At 38.2% G+C, this 21118-nt stretch overlaps 5 protein-coding genes across 10 annotated transcripts; 3 read left to right on the forward strand and 2 right to left on the reverse strand.

Annotated features, from left to right (window-relative positions):
• Positions 1-199: 199 nt before the first annotated feature.
• LOC113739700 (putative pentatricopeptide repeat-containing protein At5g65820) lies at positions 200-5164 on the forward strand. Of its 3 annotated transcripts, none has more exons than XM_027267006.2 (3): positions 200-2473; positions 3144-3213; positions 4250-4388. In XM_027267006.2, the coding sequence occupies exon 1, from the start codon at positions 448-450 to the stop codon at positions 2404-2406; it is 1959 nt and encodes a 652-aa protein (XP_027122807.2). In that variant the 5' UTR covers positions 200-447; the 3' UTR covers positions 2407-2473; positions 3144-3213; positions 4250-4388. The 3 variants fall into 3 exon arrangements, with proteins under 3 accessions (XP_027122807.2, XP_027122808.2, XP_027122809.2); XM_027267007.2 differs by lacking the exon at positions 4250-4388 and adding an exon at positions 5049-5164 and having other exon boundaries at positions 308-2473; XM_027267008.2 differs by lacking the exon at positions 3144-3213 and having other exon boundaries at positions 308-2473; positions 4250-4385.
• On the reverse strand, positions 3493-4579 carry LOC113739702 (large ribosomal subunit protein eL19z-like). The gene is made up of 2 exons (XM_027267010.2): positions 4326-4579; positions 3493-4009 (listed from the first exon to the last, which is right to left on the reverse strand). The coding sequence occupies exons 1-2, from the start codon at positions 4435-4437 to the stop codon at positions 3594-3596; spliced, it is 528 nt and encodes a 175-aa protein (XP_027122811.1). The 5' UTR covers positions 4438-4579; the 3' UTR covers positions 3493-3593.
• A 1020-nt stretch (positions 5165-6184) lies between the features above and the next one.
• On the forward strand, positions 6185-8953 carry LOC113739701 (uncharacterized). Its single transcript, XM_027267009.2, has 5 exons — positions 6185-6470; positions 6612-6661; positions 6873-6999; positions 7976-8080; positions 8148-8953. The coding sequence occupies exons 1-5, from the start codon at positions 6227-6229 to the stop codon at positions 8768-8770; spliced, it is 1149 nt and encodes a 382-aa protein (XP_027122810.2). The 5' UTR covers positions 6185-6226; the 3' UTR covers positions 8771-8953.
• Positions 8954-9420: 467 nt separating this feature from the next.
• Positions 9421-13682, reverse strand: LOC113739703 (uncharacterized). 3 transcript variants are annotated; one of them, XM_072045641.1, is made up of 12 exons: positions 13457-13679; positions 13253-13345; positions 13067-13131; positions 12599-12653; positions 12365-12454; positions 12196-12280; positions 12013-12108; positions 11097-11281; positions 10930-11018; positions 10119-10218; positions 9986-10041; positions 9616-9844 (listed from the first exon to the last, which is right to left on the reverse strand). In XM_072045641.1, exons 1-11 carry the CDS (start codon positions 13505-13507, stop codon positions 9997-9999), a joined length of 954 nt encoding a protein of 317 aa, XP_071901742.1. In that variant the 5' UTR covers positions 13508-13679; the 3' UTR covers positions 9616-9844; positions 9986-9996. The 3 variants fall into 3 exon arrangements, with proteins under 3 accessions (XP_071901743.1, XP_071901742.1, XP_071901741.1); XM_072045642.1 differs by lacking the exon at positions 10119-10218 and having other exon boundaries at positions 9421-9844; positions 13457-13682; XM_072045640.1 differs by lacking the exon at positions 9616-9844 and having other exon boundaries at positions 9986-10218.
• Positions 13683-15942: 2260 nt separating this feature from the next.
• On the forward strand, positions 15943-19979 carry LOC140005169 (ERAD-associated E3 ubiquitin-protein ligase component HRD3A-like). 2 transcript variants are annotated; one of them, XM_072045644.1, is made up of 7 exons: positions 16079-16292; positions 16376-16623; positions 17051-17542; positions 17943-18158; positions 18666-18989; positions 19258-19500; positions 19591-19979. In XM_072045644.1, exons 1-7 carry the CDS (start codon positions 16220-16222, stop codon positions 19810-19812), a joined length of 1818 nt encoding a protein of 605 aa, XP_071901745.1. In that variant the 5' UTR covers positions 16079-16219; the 3' UTR covers positions 19813-19979. The 2 variants fall into 2 exon arrangements, with proteins under 2 accessions (XP_071901744.1, XP_071901745.1); XM_072045643.1 differs by having other exon boundaries at positions 15943-16623.
• Positions 19980-21118: the final 1139 nt, after the last annotated feature.

The raw sequence follows: 21118 nt of genomic DNA on the forward strand, positions 1-21118 counted from the left end.
TTGAAAAAACAAAATGAAAAAAAAAAAAAAAAGAAAGAAGAAAGAAGAAAACTTATTGACCGTATTCACTGAGTGGACCGGCTTTTATTTCGTATTTTGGGCCACTTGAGTCATGAGTGGCCCAGTACTGAGGGCAGTGAAGGCTTGAAAAGTATTCAGGCCGAAATTGCCATTCACTTCCAGTCACTTGATCATGATGCCCGAAATCAGTCTTCAGCAGAATTGATTGCAGCTCCAATTCTTCTTCCTGCAAAACTCAATAATCAGAAATCAAAGCAGAAGCAGGGGTATCCATCAAAATGCTGCAGAATCTGTTTTGGATAATTACGTCCCTTCATCCATCTCTAGAGTGCCATTAGAACACCCTGTCCAGGCGCATAGCACCACAAAGGTTTAGATTTCCCTTTTTTGGTTTGTGGAAATTTTCTGGTTTTATCCAAATAAAGAATGCAGAGAGCTAGTTCAAAGAAATTCCTAGCTCTCTGCAGAAAATGGCCGTTACCCCTTTTCTCATTTCATGAACCATCAAAAAGTCGTCATTTTTCTACCTATTCCCATCTGGGTTCAGCCCAAAACTCGGTAAAATCCAGTTCTTGGAAAGAAAGTGGAAGGGTTTCGAGTGAAGCAATAAAAGGGCATGACTTAATTCGCCTCAGTTCTGAACCAGAAAGCTCAATGGACAGTAAAAGGCATGATGAATTTTCTGCTGATGTTGAAAAGATTTATAGAATTTTGAGAAAATTTCATACTAGAGCCCCGAAATTGGAACTTGCCTTGAAAGAATCAGGCGTTGTTGTAAGATCAGGATTGACCGAAAGAGTTTTGAACCGTTGTGGTGATGCTGGAAACTTAGGATATAGTTTCTTTGTGTGGGCGTCGAAACAGCCGGGTTATAGGCATAGTTATGATGTGTATAAGGCAATGATCAGGATTATGGGGAAAATGAGACAATTTGGAGCTGTTTGGGCTCTTATTGAGGAGATGAGGAAGGAGAATCCTCAGCTGTTATCGCCTGAGATGTTTGTTGTTCTGATGCGGAGATTTGCCTCTGCAAAGCTGGTCAAGAAAGCTATTGAAGTTTTGGATGAGATGCCAAAATACGGGTGTGAACCAGATGAGTATGTTTTTGGATGTTTGTTGGATGCTTTGTGCAAGAATAGCAGTGTTAAAGAAGCTGCATTGCTTTTCGACGATATGAGGATGAGATTTAAGCCGACAATTAAGCATTTTACTTCACTGTTATATGGTTGGTGTAGGGAAGGGAAGCTTATGGAGGCAAAACATGTATTGGGGAAAATGAAGGAAGCAGGGTTTGAACCTGACATTGTGGTCTACAACAATTTGCTTAATGGATATGCAGTGGCTGGGAAAATGGTAGATGCATTTGATCTATTGCAAGAGATGAAGAGGAAGGGTTGTGAACCCAACGCAACATCATTTACTGTTGTGATTCAGGCCCTTTGTGCTCAGGAAAAGATGGATGAAGCAATCCGAATCTTAAGCGATATGGAAAGGAGTGGGTGTGAGGCTGATGTGGTGACATATACTACCATGATAAGTGGATTTTGTAAGTGGGGTAAGATAAATAAGGGGTATGAGCTTTTGGATAGCATGATACAGAAGGGGCTCACTCCTACTCAGACTACGTATTTGCACATCATGTTGGCTCATGAGAAGAAGGAAGAGCTGGAGGAGTGTATGCAACTTGTGGAAGAGATGCAGAAGATTGGTTTAGTTCCTGACGTCAGCATTTACAATACTTTAATCCGATTGTCTTGCAAGTTGGGGGAGATTAAAGAATGTATTAGATTTTGGAATCAGATTGAAGTGAATGGGATAAGTCCAGGGGTTGACTCTTTTGTCATTATGATAAATGGCTTAGTGGAGCAAGGGTGTCTGGTGGAAGCATGTAATTACTTTAAAGATATGATCTTGAGAGGTCTGCTGTCTGCTCCTCAATATGGTACCCTTAAGGATCTATTAAATTCTCTGCTTAGAGCTGATAAGGTTGAAATGGCTAAAGATGTCTGGAGTTGCATTATGACTAAAGGATGTGAACTCAACACATATGCGTGGACAATTTGGATTCATGCACTCTTCTCAAAGGGGCATGTGAAGGAAGCTTGTTCTTACTGTTTGGATATGATGGATAGTGGCGTGATGCCTCAGCCAGACACCTTTGCCAAGCTAATGCGTGGTTTGAGGAAGCTGTACAACAGGCAACTTGCTGCTGAAATCACAGAGAAGGTGAGGAAAATGGCTGCTGAGAGACAGATGACCTTTAAGATGTATAAACGGCGTGGTGAAAGAGACTTGAAAGAGAAAGCTAAGGCAAAAAAGGATGGGAGAAAAAGGCGAGCTCGTCGACGTCAGTGGGGCAAGGCCCAAAATGAAGCTAGCATTTAGTGATATAAGTTTAATAAGGGGCATACTACAGATTCGATATGCTTGAGCTGTAGCATCAAATATCCAAGTAAGTCCTCTTTTGCATAGCTTGTCCATCTGTTATGAATGTTGGTTGCATTAATCACAGCCAGGAATGGCCGCCTGATTTTTTTTTTAGAATCTGATAATGTTCATCATGGTTTTAAGCTCTCGACTTCTGAGAATTTTTGAGTTAATCTTTAGTTGGGCTCTCCTGGCCTGACGCTGATTGGCTAACTCTGGAATCAACCCTTAAAAATGTTCATTAAGGGCTAGGCTAATTCAAGATACCTCAGCATTTAAACTTACTCTACGTTACCATGTAAGAATTTTGCATGTTCTCCTACTAGATATTAGAAGTGCTGATGGTTTTATGGTTCTTGTGCTGATATATTATGGTAAAGATCCTCCTTTCAGATTTGAATGTGTCTTTTCATGAGCTATTTACTTCTTTTTTGTGCAGTGCATTCCACTAGCATTTAGGTGTATTGTCTTTATTGTCATTCTGTGTAGCTTGCTTCTCATGTCTAGTGTTTGATTCTCTTTGCTTTTATTCCAGTCCTATAACTCATATGATTTTACACATCCAGAATTTTCAAAATGGTCGTGCCTTCAGGCTCCTTTAGAAGGGCATTGGTGAATATATTGCATGCAAGTCAAAATAGATCTCTAAAGGCATATGACATCCTGAAAGTGTATTACATACATCTATCATGCAGGTGCAAGCATCGAAATCAGAGTCCATGGAATAGCATCGTACTGTTCTTCGATGCAACAATAGAATCAGAGGTATTATTACCTTGAAAAGCAGGTGTTTTGTTGTGACAGCATTTTCTTTATCTTTGTGTGTGTGCCTGTGCAGTTTGCATATGTGTGTTCTCTTTCTCTGTGTTCTTAGGTTTCTTGACTGGCAAATTACTTGGCAATATTGTTGAACCTGTAAACTTTTTGTCAAGATTAAGTGTTGTCAATCCATGTGTACAGTCCATAATATTCTTATTAGTATATGTATCAATTTGTCCATCAGCTTTGTAACAAGAAGAGGAATACAGAGTCAAATGATTTGAATGAAACAAAGAAGAACTTAAGGCCTGAAGTTTCATTAATGCAATTAACATGATTTTATTTATGACAATGATGATGGTTCCATTGCTATCACTCTCTATATCTCATTGTTTCTGGTCCATAGCAGCACTTTTGCTGTGGGCTTTCCTGGCTCTTAACTGATTGTACAGTGAAGTTTCTCTGATTTTCTTGACCTTGAACTTGTGGATGTTCTCCATTAATACACGCTTATTCTTGAATTCATTTCCTTTGACTTTCAAGTACATGTCATGATACATGTGCCGATCGATTCTGTTGCATTCCCGGTACCTCTGTAGAAGGCGCCTTAATATCCTTGTCCTTCTCATCCATAGTACTTTTGTCGCAAGCCTTGCTTCGCGTGTTCCCTTCCTCTTTCCATATCCTGTATGCCTACCTTCTCTTTTTGCTTCCTTTCCTTCTCTAGCACGTGATCTTGAATGTACTTTTCTAGGCCTTTTGATAATAAAACCATCTTTTATGAGCATTCTTATAGCCATCCCTGCGAACAAATAGAATCCTTTTAGTAAAATATAATTTAGCAAACTGACGGACATACATAGCACTCATCCAGTTCAAAATGTTAGAAAGATATGAAGAAGTTAATTCAAACCATAGTAGCTTCAATATCACAATTCTGTTATCGGTATACCACAACTCCTCGATTCTCTATCGCAGTACTATAAGGCTCTGATTGTATAATGATATGCAAGTTCATTTTGGAATACTACTATAACTGCAGATTACTGGGCAAGTGTGCGCTTGATTTTCTCGGAGAGTTGAATGAAGACATAGAGAGAGAGCACAGTATGACATACTAGAATTGGCAGTGGATATGTCATTGGTCTCATTAGGGTCAAGCCAGACCTTTCCTCTTCCACACTTGAGAATGCTGGCTGCTAGCCTCTTCTGCAGCCTCAGCGACACCATTTCTGCCGGTTGATTGAAAAACTTTTGCTGCTCCTATGTGTTTGTTGCCAAGATCAGGGGCTATACAGAAGTAGATGAATGCGCTGTGGCTGAGGATATAAGCTTCTTTGCTGCTGGTTCTATGTAAAGTCTTTTGACTTGAATAAAAGCTTGCTGAGTATTCGTAGTTCTGTTATGATGGTTGTTCTTCTTTCGACCTTTATATAGATGTCAGAAAAGTATACATGCTAATGTAGTTTTAGGCATTTGGTGAAGCAGCAAGCATCAAAGAATCGAACCACAATTGTTCTTGCTAGTTTTTCTTGGAAGCCAAGGAGGAATTTAATATTCTGGAGGATTTTTCAAAATTTGGTAGAATTCTTTAGTGTTCTTTTTCTTGGGGCCAAAGGCATTGGAGGGCTTGAAAATGAGTAATGTAGATGGACATGATCCAGAAGATTGTTTCCGTACTGCAGTTCTTTAATGTTCTTTTTTAGTGATGTTTGTTTTTTTTTTTTTTTACTGCAAGTTTACATCCACCGTCTCCGAGACCAAAATTTTGTAAAACACAGAAGCTTATGAGCTTGCAGTCCATGGGCTGCTACTAATGATGTGAAGTTGGCATTTGGCAGGCTCGGCCTAGCTAATGGTAAAGCCCAAAGTTGCACTCATTTCAAAATTGGGCTCTACTAGGTAAGTCATCAAAATTGGGCTGTAGGCAGGATCCAGCCACGCCCTTCCCCTGCGGTGGCATTATGCATTTCCTCCCCATCCTGTAGGCGGGTTCGGGTTCGGGTTCGGCCACGGCCTTTCTCCGTGGTGGCATCATGGACTTCCTCCTCCACCGAGCTGGTAAAGGGTCGGGATCGAAGCCTCCTCCGTGGCTATAGCTTACTTGCCTCCTGCTATACTCACGACTGTACTTCAGTGGTTGCACGCATTTCTTCCACCTCTCTCTCCACCCGGTACTACTCCTGGTGATCACAAGAGCCCTCCAACTCCTCCGGCTCTAGGGTCCGCTAAGGGCTAATTCAACCATGAAAACATTTTTCAGTTTATCCCTCATTAATTATTAGGTTTTATATATTTAGAGTAAAATAAGTAAAAAGGTTATGGTGGTTTAAGGCATTTTGTCAACCTCCTAGAATTTGCTCTCTTCATTCGTTCACTCTTTGGAGCAAAGATTGCATTCCTCCTAGAATTTACACTATAGCTTTCTTTTTTATTTGTTCAATTCTGATCCGATGAGTGTTTCTTTCTCCATATTACTATAGAGTATTATTTGAAATATTATTTAGAATAATTACTGTAATACTTTTTGTGATGTGATGTACGTGAGATAAAAAGATGGTCGAGAATATAAAAAGGTGAATTGAAAAATGTGTTTATAATACAAACGAAATATTATTTGAGATAATAGTAGTGCTATCCAAACACTCCCCATATCTTCTCTTTTGGTAAAATGTTAGAACGGTGTACGTGCTTGAGCAAGCCTTCAACTTCCTTCTCATCACTATCAAAAAATAAATTGCTTATTAAAATATGATTTTTTACAAAAATTTTAAAAAATAGCAATTCAAATGGGCTCCAAATTCTTGAGGATTTGACCTATTGATTTTGTTTTTATCAAGTAATTAAAATTTTTACTAGCTGTCTCACATTTAAATGTACAACTTGTTCGTTCTGTTTGATGATTCTGAAAGACCGAAAAAAATCCTTAATGGATTGTGCCAAAATAAATAAGGAAAATGGATAACTATCCGTAACGCACGTAATCTTTATCCGAGATTAGTACGAGAATAATGACGTCATGAAGACAACGGAACCCGATTCCTCTGCACTTTTAAAACACACGTACCACTACGTCTGCAATTGTCTCCCACCGTACGCACTTAGAAGCCTTCCAATCCCAACTCGACAACTCAATCCATCTTCATCAGAAGCTGCTGAAATGGCAGAACCAAAGCTCTTTGAACTCAACAATGGCACCATCCAACTCAAGGTCTCCAGTCTTGGCTGTACCATCACCTCATTGTCTGTCCCCGATAAAAATGGTACTTCTAGTGATTGTACCTTTTCTTTTCTTTTTTAGTTTTCTACTTATTATAGCTGTATTGATCGAATCCAATTATTTTGATCAATTTGACTCTGTTACTAATGCTGTGGGTCTTTTTCTTTACAATGGATTTGTGAAGGAAAATTGGGCGATGTTGTTCTTGGATTTGACGCACTTGAGCCGTATCTGGTGAGTTTCTTGCTGTTATTATTTGCTAATTTGTGCTTCAAACGCTTCTGTGGCTTTTCTTGGTATTGGATTTTGATCAGAATTTGGTCTAGGGATTTGTTGGTTTTAGGTGAATTGGAAGGGCCCTTTTGGTTTTTGTTTTGGTTGGTTTGTTCAGTTTTGATCGCAGGTAACTGGGATTTTGATTATTCTATGTCTGTGCATGCTTCAGAAAGGGGCTGCACCTTATTTTGGCTGCATTGTTGGCCGGGTTGCAAACAGGATTAAAGATGGCAAATTTACACTCGATGGTGCTCACTACTCCTTGCCCATCAACAAGCCTCCAAACAGTCTCCATGGTAACAATACAATCACTTCTTGTTGAAATCTTTATCCATTAGTATGACTCTGATAGAGGAACACAGGATCTTATGATTGCTGAACTAGAGGAAATTGTGTCTTTTAAAACTATATTCATGAAATGGAAGTTTTACTTTCAAAGAGTGTATTGCCCCCTTCAGCCTCCAAACTCGCTGTCTGTTTCAACGATCGAGATGCCATGATATGAGTTGTGACTGCACATTGTTTTATTACATTGGAACTTTTTCGTTGATTGAGCATGCATATTTTGCTCACGAGGACTTAGAAGATATTGATGATATGAATGGGAGTCAGAAGCATCCATCTTTTCAGCGTATTGCTGTGAAACACATGCATCAGTTTTGTTGGCTTTTACCTATTTAGACTATCCTACTTTAGAGCAAATCATGTGGATAACTGTGGCTTTTTTGAGGGGATCATTCTTCAGCTCAATTCTCTGCTCATATCTATCCTTCATTCTACCTCATTTAAATGTAATAATAACTACTGCGACTGTTCTCAAAATTTACTGATGGACTTCTTTTCTGGATTTCACCTTTGCCATAGTCAACAACGAATTCAGTAGCTGCAAATGATAATTGGCTACTGAAGTATTACCTTGTTTCTTATCTTTGGGTAGTCCAACAGTTGTCCTTATGACCTGTAAGCTTTTTTCTCCTGTGTTGTACTCTTAAAAATGGATTTGTGATTTTGAGCTGTTAGATGCATAGGGCATAACTGCTCCTTGTGATAGAAATTTCACAATTTCTGCTGCATGAGTGAAATTTGCAATTATCCGCTTCATGTCTCATTTTTTTTTTCTTTGTACTTGTTTGGACATTTTGATCATTTTTAAGCCTTTGCTTTTATCTATAGATCTCATGATTCATCCTCACATTCCCAGTGTTTGATTTACATATTATTGTATCAAGAATATGATCAGTTTAACTCTATTTTTTTTGTCAATTTTTCAAGGTGGGCATAAGGGATATGACAAGGTTGTGTGGGAATTAGTGGAACACAAGCAAGGCAATGAACCATCAATCACATTCAAATACTATAGCCGTGATGGGGAGGAAGGTACTCTCTCTCTCTCTCTCTCATATGGTGGATGCAAAGCTGCAAGTAATTCTTCTTTTGGAAATAGGTTATCCAGGGGAATTAGCTGTAACTGCAACTTATACACTCACCTCGGCAACAACATTGAGGCTAGACATGAAAGCTGTGCCTCAAAACAAACCAACCCCAGTGAGTTTAGCTCAACATACCTATTGGAACTTAGGAGGCCACAACTCAGGAAACGTTCTTGATCATACTATTCAGATATGGGCAAAGCATGTTACTCCTGTGGATCAGAATACAATCCCAACAGGAGAAATCATGCCAGTTAAAGATACTCCTTTTGACTTCACCACTGAGCAGAAAATTGGTAGTCGTATCCATGAGGTTGGCATAGGCTATGACCACAACTATGTGCTTGATTGTGAAGATGAGCAATGGGGGCTGAAGCATGCGGTGAAATTGAAGGATCCAGTGAGTTCAAGAGTTCTGAACTTATGGACAAATGCTCCTGGTATGCAGTTTTATACAGCCAACTACGTACATGGAATTGTTGGTAAAGGAGGTGCTCAGTATGACAAACATTCTGGGGTTTGTTTGGAAACACAGGGATTTCCGAATGCGATCAATCAACCAAATTTCCCTTCTATTGTTGTTCGACCGGGAGAGAAGTATGAACACAGCATGCTGTTTGAGTTTTCAGTTGAGTAAAGATGTTGAAGAAATTTAGAGAAGCAAATGCTAATAATAAAGTCCGACTTTGTATGCAAAAGATGATTCTTTTACCTTTAATCAGAACTTCGATGAATATACATCTTGAAGTGTGAACTGCATTATGGATGATTTTATGGGCCTTGTTAACATGTATCTAATTATCTATGCATCTTTTCTTTCCGCCTCAAATGTTTTATTCTGTTTGTTTTTGGTCTGCATCTTCGTCAATGTTTGATTTATGCATGAAGACTCCCGAAGCTACCCCAACCTCCACGGATGTGGCTGAGTATAGTGTGTGGTTGAGCTCTCGCTATCTTGATGGGTTCTTTTCTTCAAAGACAAACACATGAAGGATCTGGTATTGTGAAGGGTGATGTTGCATGAAGAAAATTTAATCTGGCATTGATCAATCTAAGAAAAATAAATCATTTTTGGGAAGTGGTGACACATACATCATTGTGTCAATTTATATTGTGGAATCTGTACATTTGCGTCTCGTGTGAAGTCCTCCTCGGATTGATTTAGCCTGATTCTTCCCTTTTTTTCTACCAGGGTCACGTATCTTAGGCTCCATGGCAAGTTAAAATTGATTACTTTGCTTGAAGTTTCAAGCCAAGCCAATGCTCCAGAGAGAACTCCCGAAGGGATGAAAGATAAAAAGGTTTTAAGTTTATTAATATCCAAGACTCTAGTACATAAGTTAAATTTGTAATTCCAACTAAAAACTCGTTATAAACTGTACCCCGATAGCTAACAGCAATACAAGAAGCTGATCCTATAATACATATTTACAAATCTTCCAGAAACAGTTGAACAGGAACTGAAAGAGATGAAGCATCATATTTGAAGACTTTCCGGCCATTGTACTGTGCTCTTGCTACATGGTCGTAGATCTGGCATCTCAGAGATACTAATCAATGAATATGGGTCATTTCAACTAGGTCAAAAAGTAGTTAAATGAACAAACTTTTTGAACCAATTGACAGCTCGAGTTGGAGATATTCTTCTCTTCCAAGTTGTTGCAAGAACATATTGACATACTGCCAAGCGTTGCTCATAAGGTGTAAATGGCTATACCCGAAGCACAAAAGGAGTCCGAATATAGAGAATCAGAGCCGATAGTACAGATACGCTGATCACACTACTGAAAACTGAAACTAAGTACAACTACTTAAAGATTACAGTGACAATGCCAAAGAATTAGAGAGTTACCTCCAATCATCTTACTTTTTGCGCACCAGTTCCAGAGGCACACTTTCCATAGCCATCTAAATCCCAATGACAATTTTGTTTAGATACGTACAGCAGGAAGGTCCAAGTACAAAATTAGACAAATTATGCTTACATATGATCTGGGAGTTTTTGGATCATATTTTGGATGTTTCTTGGTTTGCTCTGATTTAAAAGTAATGACGATGGTAGTTTTGAACTCTATTGAGAATGGACTGCACTCAAACAATTTGTAAGTGGAAATTCTTCAACTGCTCAATCGTATGGAACATCAACAATACAAATAGATAAATCAAAAGCACATCACTCCAAAGAAGACTGAAAAGTATGAATGCCCCCCCGCTCTGATGTGTGATTTTATATTACTTAAAAAAAATCCCATAAGAAGATTTCAATTACCTTATCCTACATTTGCAGTACTAATGTGAACTTAACCAACAGATTTATACCAAAAACTAAAGTAATACATCCAACTGAATAAGAATATAATTGAGAATCCAACCTAATAAATAAAAGGTTTTGTCACATTACAATGAGGAATCTAAACCTGACCAAAGGCTTGTAACTATATTCTGACAAACTTGAAGCAGATAAACATCTTTAAGACTAAGTTTTCCAATCAGATTGAAGGTAGCCCCAATATGTGGCTAGAACTGAGGCCTGTCAGCTTCCTCTGTCAGTTATACAGACTGACAACTGATCTAAACTAATTATACTAAATGATTGTGACCAAAACATTTGAATGAGCACCTACTCAAAATCCTGTCTTACCTCTGTGAAAGTAAACAATAATATGAATGCTTTTTTTCAAAGCTAAAGCAGGTAAGCACTCATATGGCCTAGTTTACAATACCCAGTGTTTCAGAAACTTATGTGTTAACAGAAAAAGAAGTCAAAACAACATCTACATCTAATCATATACGCACCCTGCAAAAATTGTTGGACAAGTCAAAAGGCGTGGAAGAATGACATATACGGGTAAGGTCAAGCCACGACAGACATCTCCATCTGCTACCTGATGCAAGATTCTGGCAGAAAATCAATGAAACGATACAAATAGAGATTCTGAAGTTCAACAAAGGAAGGTTCTTGCCTGTGTTGTCTGAATAGAAGTGGTTTCAGTTGCTATTTTGTCGCCAATCAAGATTGACTCCACGCGAAGTAAGTGGATGTCAATTGATTGAATAGGGATTCCAGATGCTTCAACTGTTAACTCACCAATAAGTGGATCTAAGACCGAACACTGAGAACATACTTTGCCACTTATCCTGAAACCACCTGCAATAGTAATTCCATAGTTTATTAAAGCAAAGAAATCAATTTTAATCTTACAATAAGCAAATCTGATACTACTAGACATTAAAAATTATAGAAAGATGGATGAAAAAGAGGAAAGCCTTCAAAGATGTGGTGTCAACCACGTCAAATTCTATCCAATTTGCAACTCCAGACATCTCTAGAATAGGATACTCTCAAGCTTACATCATACAGAGATAGGAATGCATTCTTCTACCTTTTGGAGTTGCTACATATACTTGCAGCAAATATATTGTCAGGACACGAACGAAAACCTCTATGATCTCTCCAAGATAGAAAATACCTAGCTTCTTTGGCTACGTTACAATCCTCAATTGTCTCTGCCCACTTTTATTTGTGAATCAATAATCAACAATGTCTTATGATCAAAATTGTGGATCTTTTAGAAGTTATACCAGAAAGCCATTCCTGCATAAAGGAAATTATAAAGAAAAGAGGAACAGATGATGCATCTGTGTGTGTGTGTGTGTCCATAAAAGTGCCCCAGGATGTTGTTCTGAAAACACCAAAATATAATGAAACATGAAATAACTAAATTTTACGTCAAAATGCAAATATTGTACGCAAAGCTCTAAGTTGACATAGTATGCAGATATCAAGAACTAATTACTTTCTAATTTTGACAATTGACTTCAAATAGAAATCTAAAATTGAAAACCAAAAGTGTGGAAGGCAGGAGAACGGGGAATAACCTGATTTCAGCTCAGGAAGTAAAGGGTGTCTTTGAGTGTCCTGAGTGATGTAAAAGAACACCATTTCAGGAGATATAGGCTCCTGTGGAAGACTGTCTGAAAAGTAGGAGAGACAATGGAGCAAGCTTAGTGATATTTTGTGGAAAAGACTATAAAAGACCACATAGACATTTGAAGCCACACCTTTTTCACTTTCAATTATGAATTCCACTGCAGTGGACAAAGATTTATGAAGGTACCCTCTTGCAACTTCTGCAGTTACCAGATACTATGATGGAATTCAGTAGACACCAAACAATATGAATAATCAAATGAATATTAAATTTAAAGCTGCCAAGAAGTAAGTGCATACCTGAATACTAATATCGCTTCCATGAAAAGTTTCATAAAATTTCTCCATATTGTCTTTTCCTCTTTCTTTCAGGATCACAGAAAATGGTATCTAAAATAGCAGGGTAAAGAAAAAAGATTCAACTTATTATTTCCTAACACATAATTCTGCATACTGCTTAGACAAGTAGACAAAAAATTGGCAGCTGGTACCAAGATGCAAAAATCAAGAATGAGCAAACAACAAAAAACATACCTCTGTGACACCTGAAGCAATCCTTCCAGAAGGCTGGACTGTAATAGTCCTATTCCTGATATGGAACACAGATATTATGGCATTAAAAAAATGCAATAAACAAGGACCACCAATAACAAGATTGGTTTATCAACATTCATTAAAAGCTCAGCATACATAGTTCTAAGGGAAACATAAACCGGTAAACTTTTTGAATCTACGGATTTAGGAGGCTCAATATTGTTAATTCTATGTCAAATGTCCAATCTTTATTCGAGGAAATGATAATTATATCACAAGAAACATGAAAGGACAGCCTTGATACAACCCTTCCAATACGTGTAACCAGAAAATCAACTGAAATGCAGACAAAATTTCCTTAAGCCATATTATCAATCTTAAGCTGTGAATAAGAGTATTGAGTAATTAACGAGCTTCAATTACTGAAAACGATTAATGAAACAAGGAAAGAGCTGAGGGACTTCGTACACAATGGGGATAGGCTTGACGACACCGTAGAAGGACTCAATCACCCCAGCTGTTCCTCCACGAACCTACAAAACTTAAATTTTTTTTCTTTTTGAGATTTAAAATGCAGCAATAGGAATGTATTAAAAATATCAACTGGAGTTTAAGAAGCAGAAGAAGAAAAAGAGAAGAGGGGACGAGAATTGCCTGCAAGTTGACAGAGCCATTGATAGTGAGGCGAATTCCTTGGTGGGAGATGGAAGATGACAGGTTTGCTATGATTTTGCCTTCCAGAGATTCCTACAAGTCATAATACAGTTCAACTCAAAAAGAAAAATAAATTTGTTGATTAAATGGGCATTCAAAAAAGAGATTTTTTTCCAGTTGTGAGTGACACTGTTTATTGCATACATTGGGCCGGTAGATGCGATTTGATCGGGAAAGTTTAATCTCAATTGACATCGCCACCAGCCGCCACCGCCAACAACTTCTGCTCGAACTCGACGACCCTCTTCGCCGGGCAGCTGGCGCTTTGCTTCTAAGTCTAACTACCTTCGGGGGGAATTAGGGCCGCGACAGTTGGTCGGTTTTTTCTGTTGTTTTTGGCTCGGGGGCTTCCAGTAAACGAATCGCCCGTTCTGATCCAGTTCAACGCTCGCACTGCTTAAGTTGTTGGAGCTTGGTAAATTTTTACTTTCTCAAAGCTTATCATTGGTGTTAATTAGTAACCTCTGACGACAGTTTTCAAAAAAAAAAAAAAGAAAAACTAATACTACTAGAATAACACTTGGGGTGCAGATTGATTGATTTACAAAACTTTTAATTAGGTTTTTGTCAATATCACTTAGCACCTTGAACTTCTAAATATTGCACCTACCTCCTCCAATTTAACCTTTTCTTTTTGGTAACATATTCAGCTACTAGGAGAAAAAGTAAGGTTAAAAAAGCCAATCAAACGGGGAGAAAAGATTTTCACTTCAATATTTCCTTTTTTGTTCTTATACTTTTCTCCTCTGGTACTTTAACTTGCTAATTCATCTCTAAAATTCATATATTGGGATGGATAATAGTTTTACAAACTTAGGAACTATTGTGTAAGAGTTATTATTCAAATGCAACAAAATTTAGTAGTAACAACTATCATATACATCGCTCTTTTCCATTAGAAACATTGCTCATACCGCTAGAACTACATATAATTGGAGTTGGAAGTGAAAGAATTTGAAACATCAATGTATAAATTTTGATAAATTTTGAAAATTCAAAATTAATCATCAAATTCTCCTTGAAACCAATTGTGGTGGGACATTCTAATTCTCCCTTCAATCAGCCACAGTGGGATAGATCAAAGATTTTAGTCTGGGTGCAAGCAACCACATGCATACACATAATTTGTCAATAGGTTTGTAACTCTACACTTTTTTGTTTTTATAAATTGACTAAAATTTTGGAGCCATACGATTTGGCAAATATATACAACACATTATAAAAACGTGTGTGTGTGTGTGTTTTTTTTCCCTTTCAGTGGAGTTTCTGGATGCATTGGCATGTCGACTAGTCCTTCGCTAGGTCCTGGCTCCCGCCCCACTAAGGAACCAGAGGTTGTTAACAAGGCGAGATTCGACCACACGACCTGGGACCTAATGAGGACATCCCACGGCCAGCCGATCTACACCCGAGGGTTTATAAAAATGTGGTTTGATTCTAGAAGATTTCTTAACTTTTAATAGTATCTTTTTCAGTCCAGGATGAGAGATGGGAGATATTTTATACTTTAATAACTAAAGTATCTCATTTTTTAAACATAGGGGCTAGAGTACGAATCCATTATGATTGAAGAGTGCAATGTGAAATTATCCCTTATTGTTAAACGAAACACAAAACACTAGTGGCATCACCACCACCATCACAAAAGCTATTTTAAAGGCGTAATATATACGAGTGCTTGGAAGGTACGGCAGTTTCTTCATTTTTGTTTCTTAATTATTGCCTAAGCTTGAAGTTGGAAGATTTTGGCCAATTAATACGAGGGTTTTTGGTTTCTTAATTATTGCACCTGTTTCTTGATTTCTTTTGTGGAGTGAGAAGTTGGATAAATTTAATAAAATGTTATGTGCAAGTAAAATGACTGCCTGATGAAGAAGAACGATTTTCATTTTACCCTTTCATTTTGTCCTGGAAACTGTAGATTTAGGGAGATCTAAATTGTGACTACTGTATATACCACCACTTGGTTTCTATAGAAGTAAAAAAGGTTAACTATTAAGCCATTTTGCCGTACAAATAGTTGTTTTGCATTCCTATTAATTTCTCTCCTGCCCTTGTTGTGTTTCCTAATACTTAACATACTTCCCCTTGAAATATTGAAGAGTTCATAATTTTGATGAACACTAAAACATATTACTATATATAAAAAAATTTGGCTTGATGGCTTTAGTTATTATTTATTAAAGTCGACCTCAAACAATCATTTATGCATATTAATTTAGTCGTGAATAGATTACAAGGGGTTTTTTTTTTTTCAAACTTATCAATTCAAACACGAGCAGAGTTTAAAACTTAACTCATAAAAAATCTTTAGTTGAAATTTCATTTGATTAGTGAACAAATCACTTTTGAATGAACTGTCATTGAATTGAAAGAGCAAGATTCTAGTAGTATTGCAAAGAAAATAGTAGAATAAGAAGAAAGAAAACATGCATAAAAAAGAAATTGGGCTAGCTTTGATCCTTGATCATGTGGCCGTGAGATTTAATAGAAAGTTAACTACCCAAGCTACAAAATAGTGCGGAAAAGAAAAAGTTTTCTCTTGGATTACTTGGCAATCTCTGAGTGGTAGAGTCCAGCAACTTTGACGTGGCATAGCAAGCATCTAATTACAAAATCCCAAATTTCTCCTCTTCCCACTGCCAAAACAAAAAATTCGACGCAGAGAGAACGAAACTCGATAGTAATTCCAGTGATTTTGTACAATGAGAAACCGAAATCAGAAAAGAAAATTCATCCGATTGAGCTACGTCCTAATGCTTCTGGGGCTCTTTCCAAGCTCTACAATCGCCCGTCCATTTGTCCTTGTCCTTTCCCATGACGACCTCAACATCAAAGACCCGGTAACCGACGGAGTCTCTGATTCCGACCCAACCGACTCCGACTTCGACGACTTCATCGATTCCGATGCCAAACCCGATTACGAGCTCGACCCGGGCTCATGGAGCCCCATATTTGAGCCCAGCACCAACAATTCTCCGTACTTTAATTCCTCCTCCTCCTCCCCAGATGAAGATGTAGAAAATAATAATGGCGAAAATTTTGATTTAATTTATTATTTAGGGGTGAAGAAGATGGCGACGGCGGCGACAAGAGGCGATGAGAGGGGTATGGCGGAGGCAGCGATGGAGATCGAGACGGCTGCGGCGGCGGGCCACTCGCACTCGCAGTCGGTGATGGGGTTTTTGTATGGAATGGGGATTATGAGAGAGAGGAGTAAAGCTAAGGCCTTTTTACATCATTATTTTGCTGCTGAGGGTGGGAATATGCAGTCCAAGATGGCTCTTGCTTATACTTATTACCGCCAAGATGTGAGCTTTTTAGCTCGATTTTTATAAATTTGTCATCTTTTTGGGGTATTTATGATTTATACTTGAAGTAGCTTGGTGGCAACTAAAGATAAATAATTAAATAAAGACTTGCTTGAAATTTGATGTTTTGAAGTTATTTTCAAGTAGGGGTAGTGGAAATTTTGCTGTTTATAGAGCTGAATATCGGGGAACATTTGATGATGTAGTAGTAACTCAAATAATCAGAATATAGGAGTTTTTATAATGCCCTGTTCAATGCTTTATTCTCTCAGTCCTGTCTTTTACTAAATGCAGCTCTAGGTTTAACAAGTTACTGTCAGTGAACGGAGTTGAGCTGTTGTATTTAATCTCGGTTAATGTAAGCTTTTGTTAAATGCTTCTGCCTGGCCAATCCCTGAAAATGTGATCATCACGTCTTTGATTACAGATGCATGAGAAAGCAGTTCAACTCTATGCTGAACTGGCAGAAATTGCTGTAAATAGTTTTCTGATTTCAAAGGACTCACCTGTCATCGAACCGGTTAGGATTCATAGTGGAGCTGAGGAAAATAAGGAGGCACTGAGAAAGTCTCGAGGAGAGGAGGATGAGGACTTCCAGATTTTGGAGTACCAGGCACAGAAAGGAAATGCTGGTGCTATGTACAAAATTGGAATATTTTATTACTTTGGATTGAGGGGAGTCAGACGTGATCATGCAAAGGCATTAGCATGGTTCTTGAAGGCTGTGGAGAAGGGTGAGCCGAGATCAATGGAACTACTTGGGGAGATATATGCAAGAGGTGCTGGAGTTGAAAGGAACTACACTAAAGCACTGGAATGGTTAACACTTGCTTCCAAGCAACAGCTTTATTCAGCATACAATGGAATGGGCTATTTATATGTTAAGGGGTATGGAGTGGAGAAGAAGAACTATACAAAGGTAAAAGTTGATGCTATTTCCTCTCCTTCCCCCACCCCCTTTTCTGCTCCTTGTTCTGACAGACAAGTTAGATTGGTCTTTATATAACCTAGCTACCTATTTTAGCTCTGGTTAGGAGTTAAAATTTTAGTTTGAGTACATAGGTATAAGAGCCAAGCATGAGAACATGCTTTTGCTCTGTGAGGATGGCATCAAGAGTATGGCTGGGAACTTTACATGGTTTTCTCATATCTTAGGCTTCAAGCTGATGATGGCATACTGTTTTTGGCAAGTTCTCACAGTTTTTGAACTTTTATTGTAATTGATGATCATCTCTAAGTCACATCATCTAAAACTTGTGTATGGGTCCTGTAGGTTCATCTTTGCTGCCTAACATGAGCTGAAAACTTCTTTGTCACAGGCTAAAGAATACTTTGAGAAGGCTGCTGAGAATGAGGAAGCTGGTGGGTTTTACAACCTTGGCGTCGTGCACCTAAAGGGCATTGGTGTGAAGAGGAATTTGCGGCAAGCATGTAACCACTTTATACTGGCTGCCAATGCAGGTCAACCAAAGGCATTTTACCAATTGGCAAAGATGTTCCAAACTGGTGTTGGCCTTAAGAAAAATCTCCCCATGGTAAATCATCCATTGTCCTATACATTTCTTAATGTCCTTTAAAAAATATACTATATATTAGCTGTTTATGAATGAAATCCTTGTTCATTTGCCAAAGTGATATAGTGGCCTGCATTATATATAACTGTGCTTTTGGTTCATTTTTCTGTAGATGATATTTCAAGTTCGTTACTAGTAAACTGGTGTTTGTGCTTGTTCATAAGTGGATTTTTTGACAGTGCTATTCTATTTAGCCTACTCCTAGTATCCTTGCACTCTGCCATTGCGTCAACTATCATCTATAAGCTTAGATCATGTAGAAATTCCACCTGTTGTTGCTTAATTGGTATGAGATAATTTTGATCATCTGTGGATTGTTGGGCTACATAGAGCGAAGTTATAACTGGTATTAGTGCTTTTCAATGCTTTATTTTTCTTACTGTATTGCCTTTTAACTCTGAATAGACTATTTAGTATCTAAAAGATTAAAAATCTCATCTGGTTATATTTTGGTCCGCCTGTTTCTAGGCAACGGCTCTATACAAGTTAGTTGCAGAACGTGGACCTTGGAGTTCCATGTCCAGATGGGCACTAGAATCGTATCTAAAAGGTGATGTAGGCAAGGCATTCCTCTTATATTCAAGGATGGCAGAGTTAGGGTATGAGGTAGCACAAAGTAATGCTGCTTGGATTCTTGATAAATATGGTGAAAATAGCCTGTGTCTGGGAGAATCTGGAATCTGCACAGAATCAGAGAGGCATCTAAGATCTCATGCTTTGTGGTGGCAAGCTTCTGAGCAGGGCAATGAGCATGCTGCTTTGCTGATAGGGGATGCATATTATTATGGACGGGTAGGTTTATTACATCCAGCTGGCAGGATGGCTAGTTTTGGTCCTAGATTCTGTCCTCCAAAAGTCCAATATATATTCTGATTTTTATTCTCTAGACTAGGTTTATGGCTTCGTGTATTATAGTTGAGAGAAATGAGATAGATTTCGGTTTTATTTGGTGGGAGAAAAGGAGGGGGGGGGGGGAGGGTTAAGTGGAAAAGAGGAAAGTAGCTTTTGCACTTGAATAGATTATACAGACCTCAAAAGTTTTCTCGTTTTTTTTTTACAGGGGACAGCGCGAGATTATGATCGTGCAGCGGAGGCTTATATGCATGCCAAGTCGCAGTCAAATGCTCAAGCTATGTTCAACCTGGGTTATATGCATGAGCATGGCCAAGGACTGCCGTTTGATCTTCACCTTGCCAAGCGATATTATGATCAAGCATTGGAAATTGATCCTGCTGCAAAGTTGCCTGTGACTCTAGCCCTAGCAAGCTTGTGGTTGCGAAAGAACTATGCTAACAGTTTCATGGTAATATTATCTTCTCTCTTGATAGTCTCTCAACTCTTAATTCTTGTTTTGTGTTTCTAAGTTTGACTGCTACTTGCCTTTATGTTCCAGGTTGAGTTCATTGATTCACTGCGTGAATTGTACCCAAAGGTGGAAGCGTGGGTCGAGGATATGATTATGGAGGAAGGAAATGCAACTATTTTAACTCTTTTTGCATGCCTCCTAACCGTCCTCTACCTTAGGGAGCGACAGCGCAGACATGCTGTTGTTGCAGGTGGAGGAGGGATGGCTCCCCAGCAACCTTTTGAGCAAGCTGTGCTTGCGGGTCGTTGAACATACGGAGGATAAGATTGACACTATATGCCGAGGTGAGATACATGTCGGATGTTGTATAGAATTTTCATTTTTCTTAGTTTGACCAAAGATAACTGAGGGGCATTAGACAAGGTAGAGTAAGAAGGAATACCATTTGCCAGTCATGTCAAGCTTGTAAGTACCAACAGATTTTGCAAGTTGTAGATTTTTTGAGTGGAAAATCTGTCGTTCAAGTTTATTACGTTACATTTTATGAAATTCATTCATATTCGAGATGCCAAAGCTTTGTAAGAAAGTCCTGAAACATTTTATGGTGAAAATTTTAGCTTCATGAAGATTCTTCTTCTGTTGATATACTTTTATATTCTTCCCGATTTCCGTGTAGCATGCGGACTTTTGCAGACATTTGAGGAACCTGCAAATGTTGGCAAAATTAGACTTGGTTACCGAAGGAAAATAAACCGTGGTAAAGACAAATATGCGTGGATCAGAAAAACCTGTGCTCAAAATGTTTATTACTTTTAGTGAAGGAAGATAAATTGTGGTAAAGACAAGCTACGGAGGAGCCAGTAAAGATTTTGAGATTCTGAGCACTGGTTGTTGTGGTTAAAAACAAATCAAGATTCAAGTAAAATTTTCTCGGCACATTTATTGATGACAAAGGAAAATAAACCGTGGTAAAAACAAGATGCACTCGGACCAGAGATATGATAGAAAACCCCGGTTCAAAATATTTTAGGCCGCGTCAATTAAGGCATCAATGAAGTTGTTTCATTTTTTGTTTAATAACGAACAGAAATGGTACTTTTATATATTAACACTTGATAATATAAGAGTTCATTATAAAAAAGGGCAACTGCACTCATATCTTTTCTTACTATATCCATTAGTTATATTGGGAACGTATTGTCCCATTCTATGTCATGTATTAACTTGATTGCATATTGAACTAGTATATGATTACACATATTCCCTGATCTATACACAAAAGAAAAGTTACACTGTTCAAAATCTTCCTTCATCTCCTCAATATTCTCTAGGACCGTTGCAATGCTAATGTCTTGAACATTGCTTGCATTGATTTGGTCCACCACAGATTTACAGCTTGATTGGACTTCTATCTTAGTTCATCCTGCATCTTCGGCCATCATAAGCGCAGCTCTTACTGCCAGAGCTTCTTCCTCGATAGCTTTTCCATTCTTGCTTTCCATTATAGCCCTTGCTTTCATTGGTTTTCCCCCATGAAAACCCAAGGGAAGGCACTTATCTCTCCTCCGAGTTGTTCTAAATGAGCACGGAGATGATTAAAGAAAACAAGGATAGT

This window comes from Coffea arabica, chromosome 4c (genome assembly GCF_036785885.1).
Source record: "Coffea arabica cultivar ET-39 chromosome 4c, Coffea Arabica ET-39 HiFi, whole genome shotgun sequence".
Taxonomy (NCBI): Eukaryota; Viridiplantae; Streptophyta; class Magnoliopsida; order Gentianales; family Rubiaceae; genus Coffea; species Coffea arabica.

Bases quoted from the DNA above. Each gene is read 5' to 3' on its own strand.
- LOC113739700 (XM_027267006.2), top strand. From the start codon at position 448: ATGCAGAGAGCTAGTTCAAAGAAATTCCTAGCTCTCTGCAGAAAATGG.
- LOC113739702 (XM_027267010.2), bottom strand. From the start codon at position 4,437: ATGGTGTCGCTGAGGCTGCAGAAGAGGCTAGCAGCCAGCATTCTCAAG. The intron at 4,010-4,325 runs GTATGTCATACT...ATTTGTTCGCAG, and splicing joins CATATCCACTGCCAATTCTA to GGATGGCTATAAGAATGCTC.
- LOC113739701 (XM_027267009.2), top strand. From the start codon at position 6,227: ATGAAGACAACGGAACCCGATTCCTCTGCACTTTTAAAACACACGTAC. The intron at 6,471-6,611 runs GTACTTCTAGTG...GGATTTGTGAAG, and splicing joins GTCTGTCCCCGATAAAAATG to GAAAATTGGGCGATGTTGTT. The intron at 7,000-7,975 runs GTAACAATACAA...CAATTTTTCAAG, and splicing joins GCCTCCAAACAGTCTCCATG to GTGGGCATAAGGGATATGAC.
- LOC113739703 (XM_072045640.1), bottom strand. From the start codon at position 13,507: ATGTCAATTGAGATTAAACTTTCCCGATCAAATCGCATCTACCGGCCC. The intron at 12,654-13,066 runs GTACGAAGTCCC...GTTCCATATCAG, and splicing joins GTCAAGCCTATCCCCATTGT to GAATAGGACTATTACAGTCC. The intron at 11,019-11,096 runs GCAAGAACCTTC...ATCTTGCATCAG, and splicing joins CTTCTATTCAGACAACACAG to GTAGCAGATGGAGATGTCTG.
- LOC140005169 (XM_072045643.1), top strand. From the start codon at position 16,018: ATGAGAAACCGAAATCAGAAAAGAAAATTCATCCGATTGAGCTACGTC. The intron at 16,624-17,050 runs GTGAGCTTTTTA...CTTTGATTACAG, and splicing joins ATACTTATTACCGCCAAGAT to ATGCATGAGAAAGCAGTTCA. The intron at 19,501-19,590 runs GTAATATTATCT...TTTATGTTCCAG, and splicing joins ACTATGCTAACAGTTTCATG to GTTGAGTTCATTGATTCACT.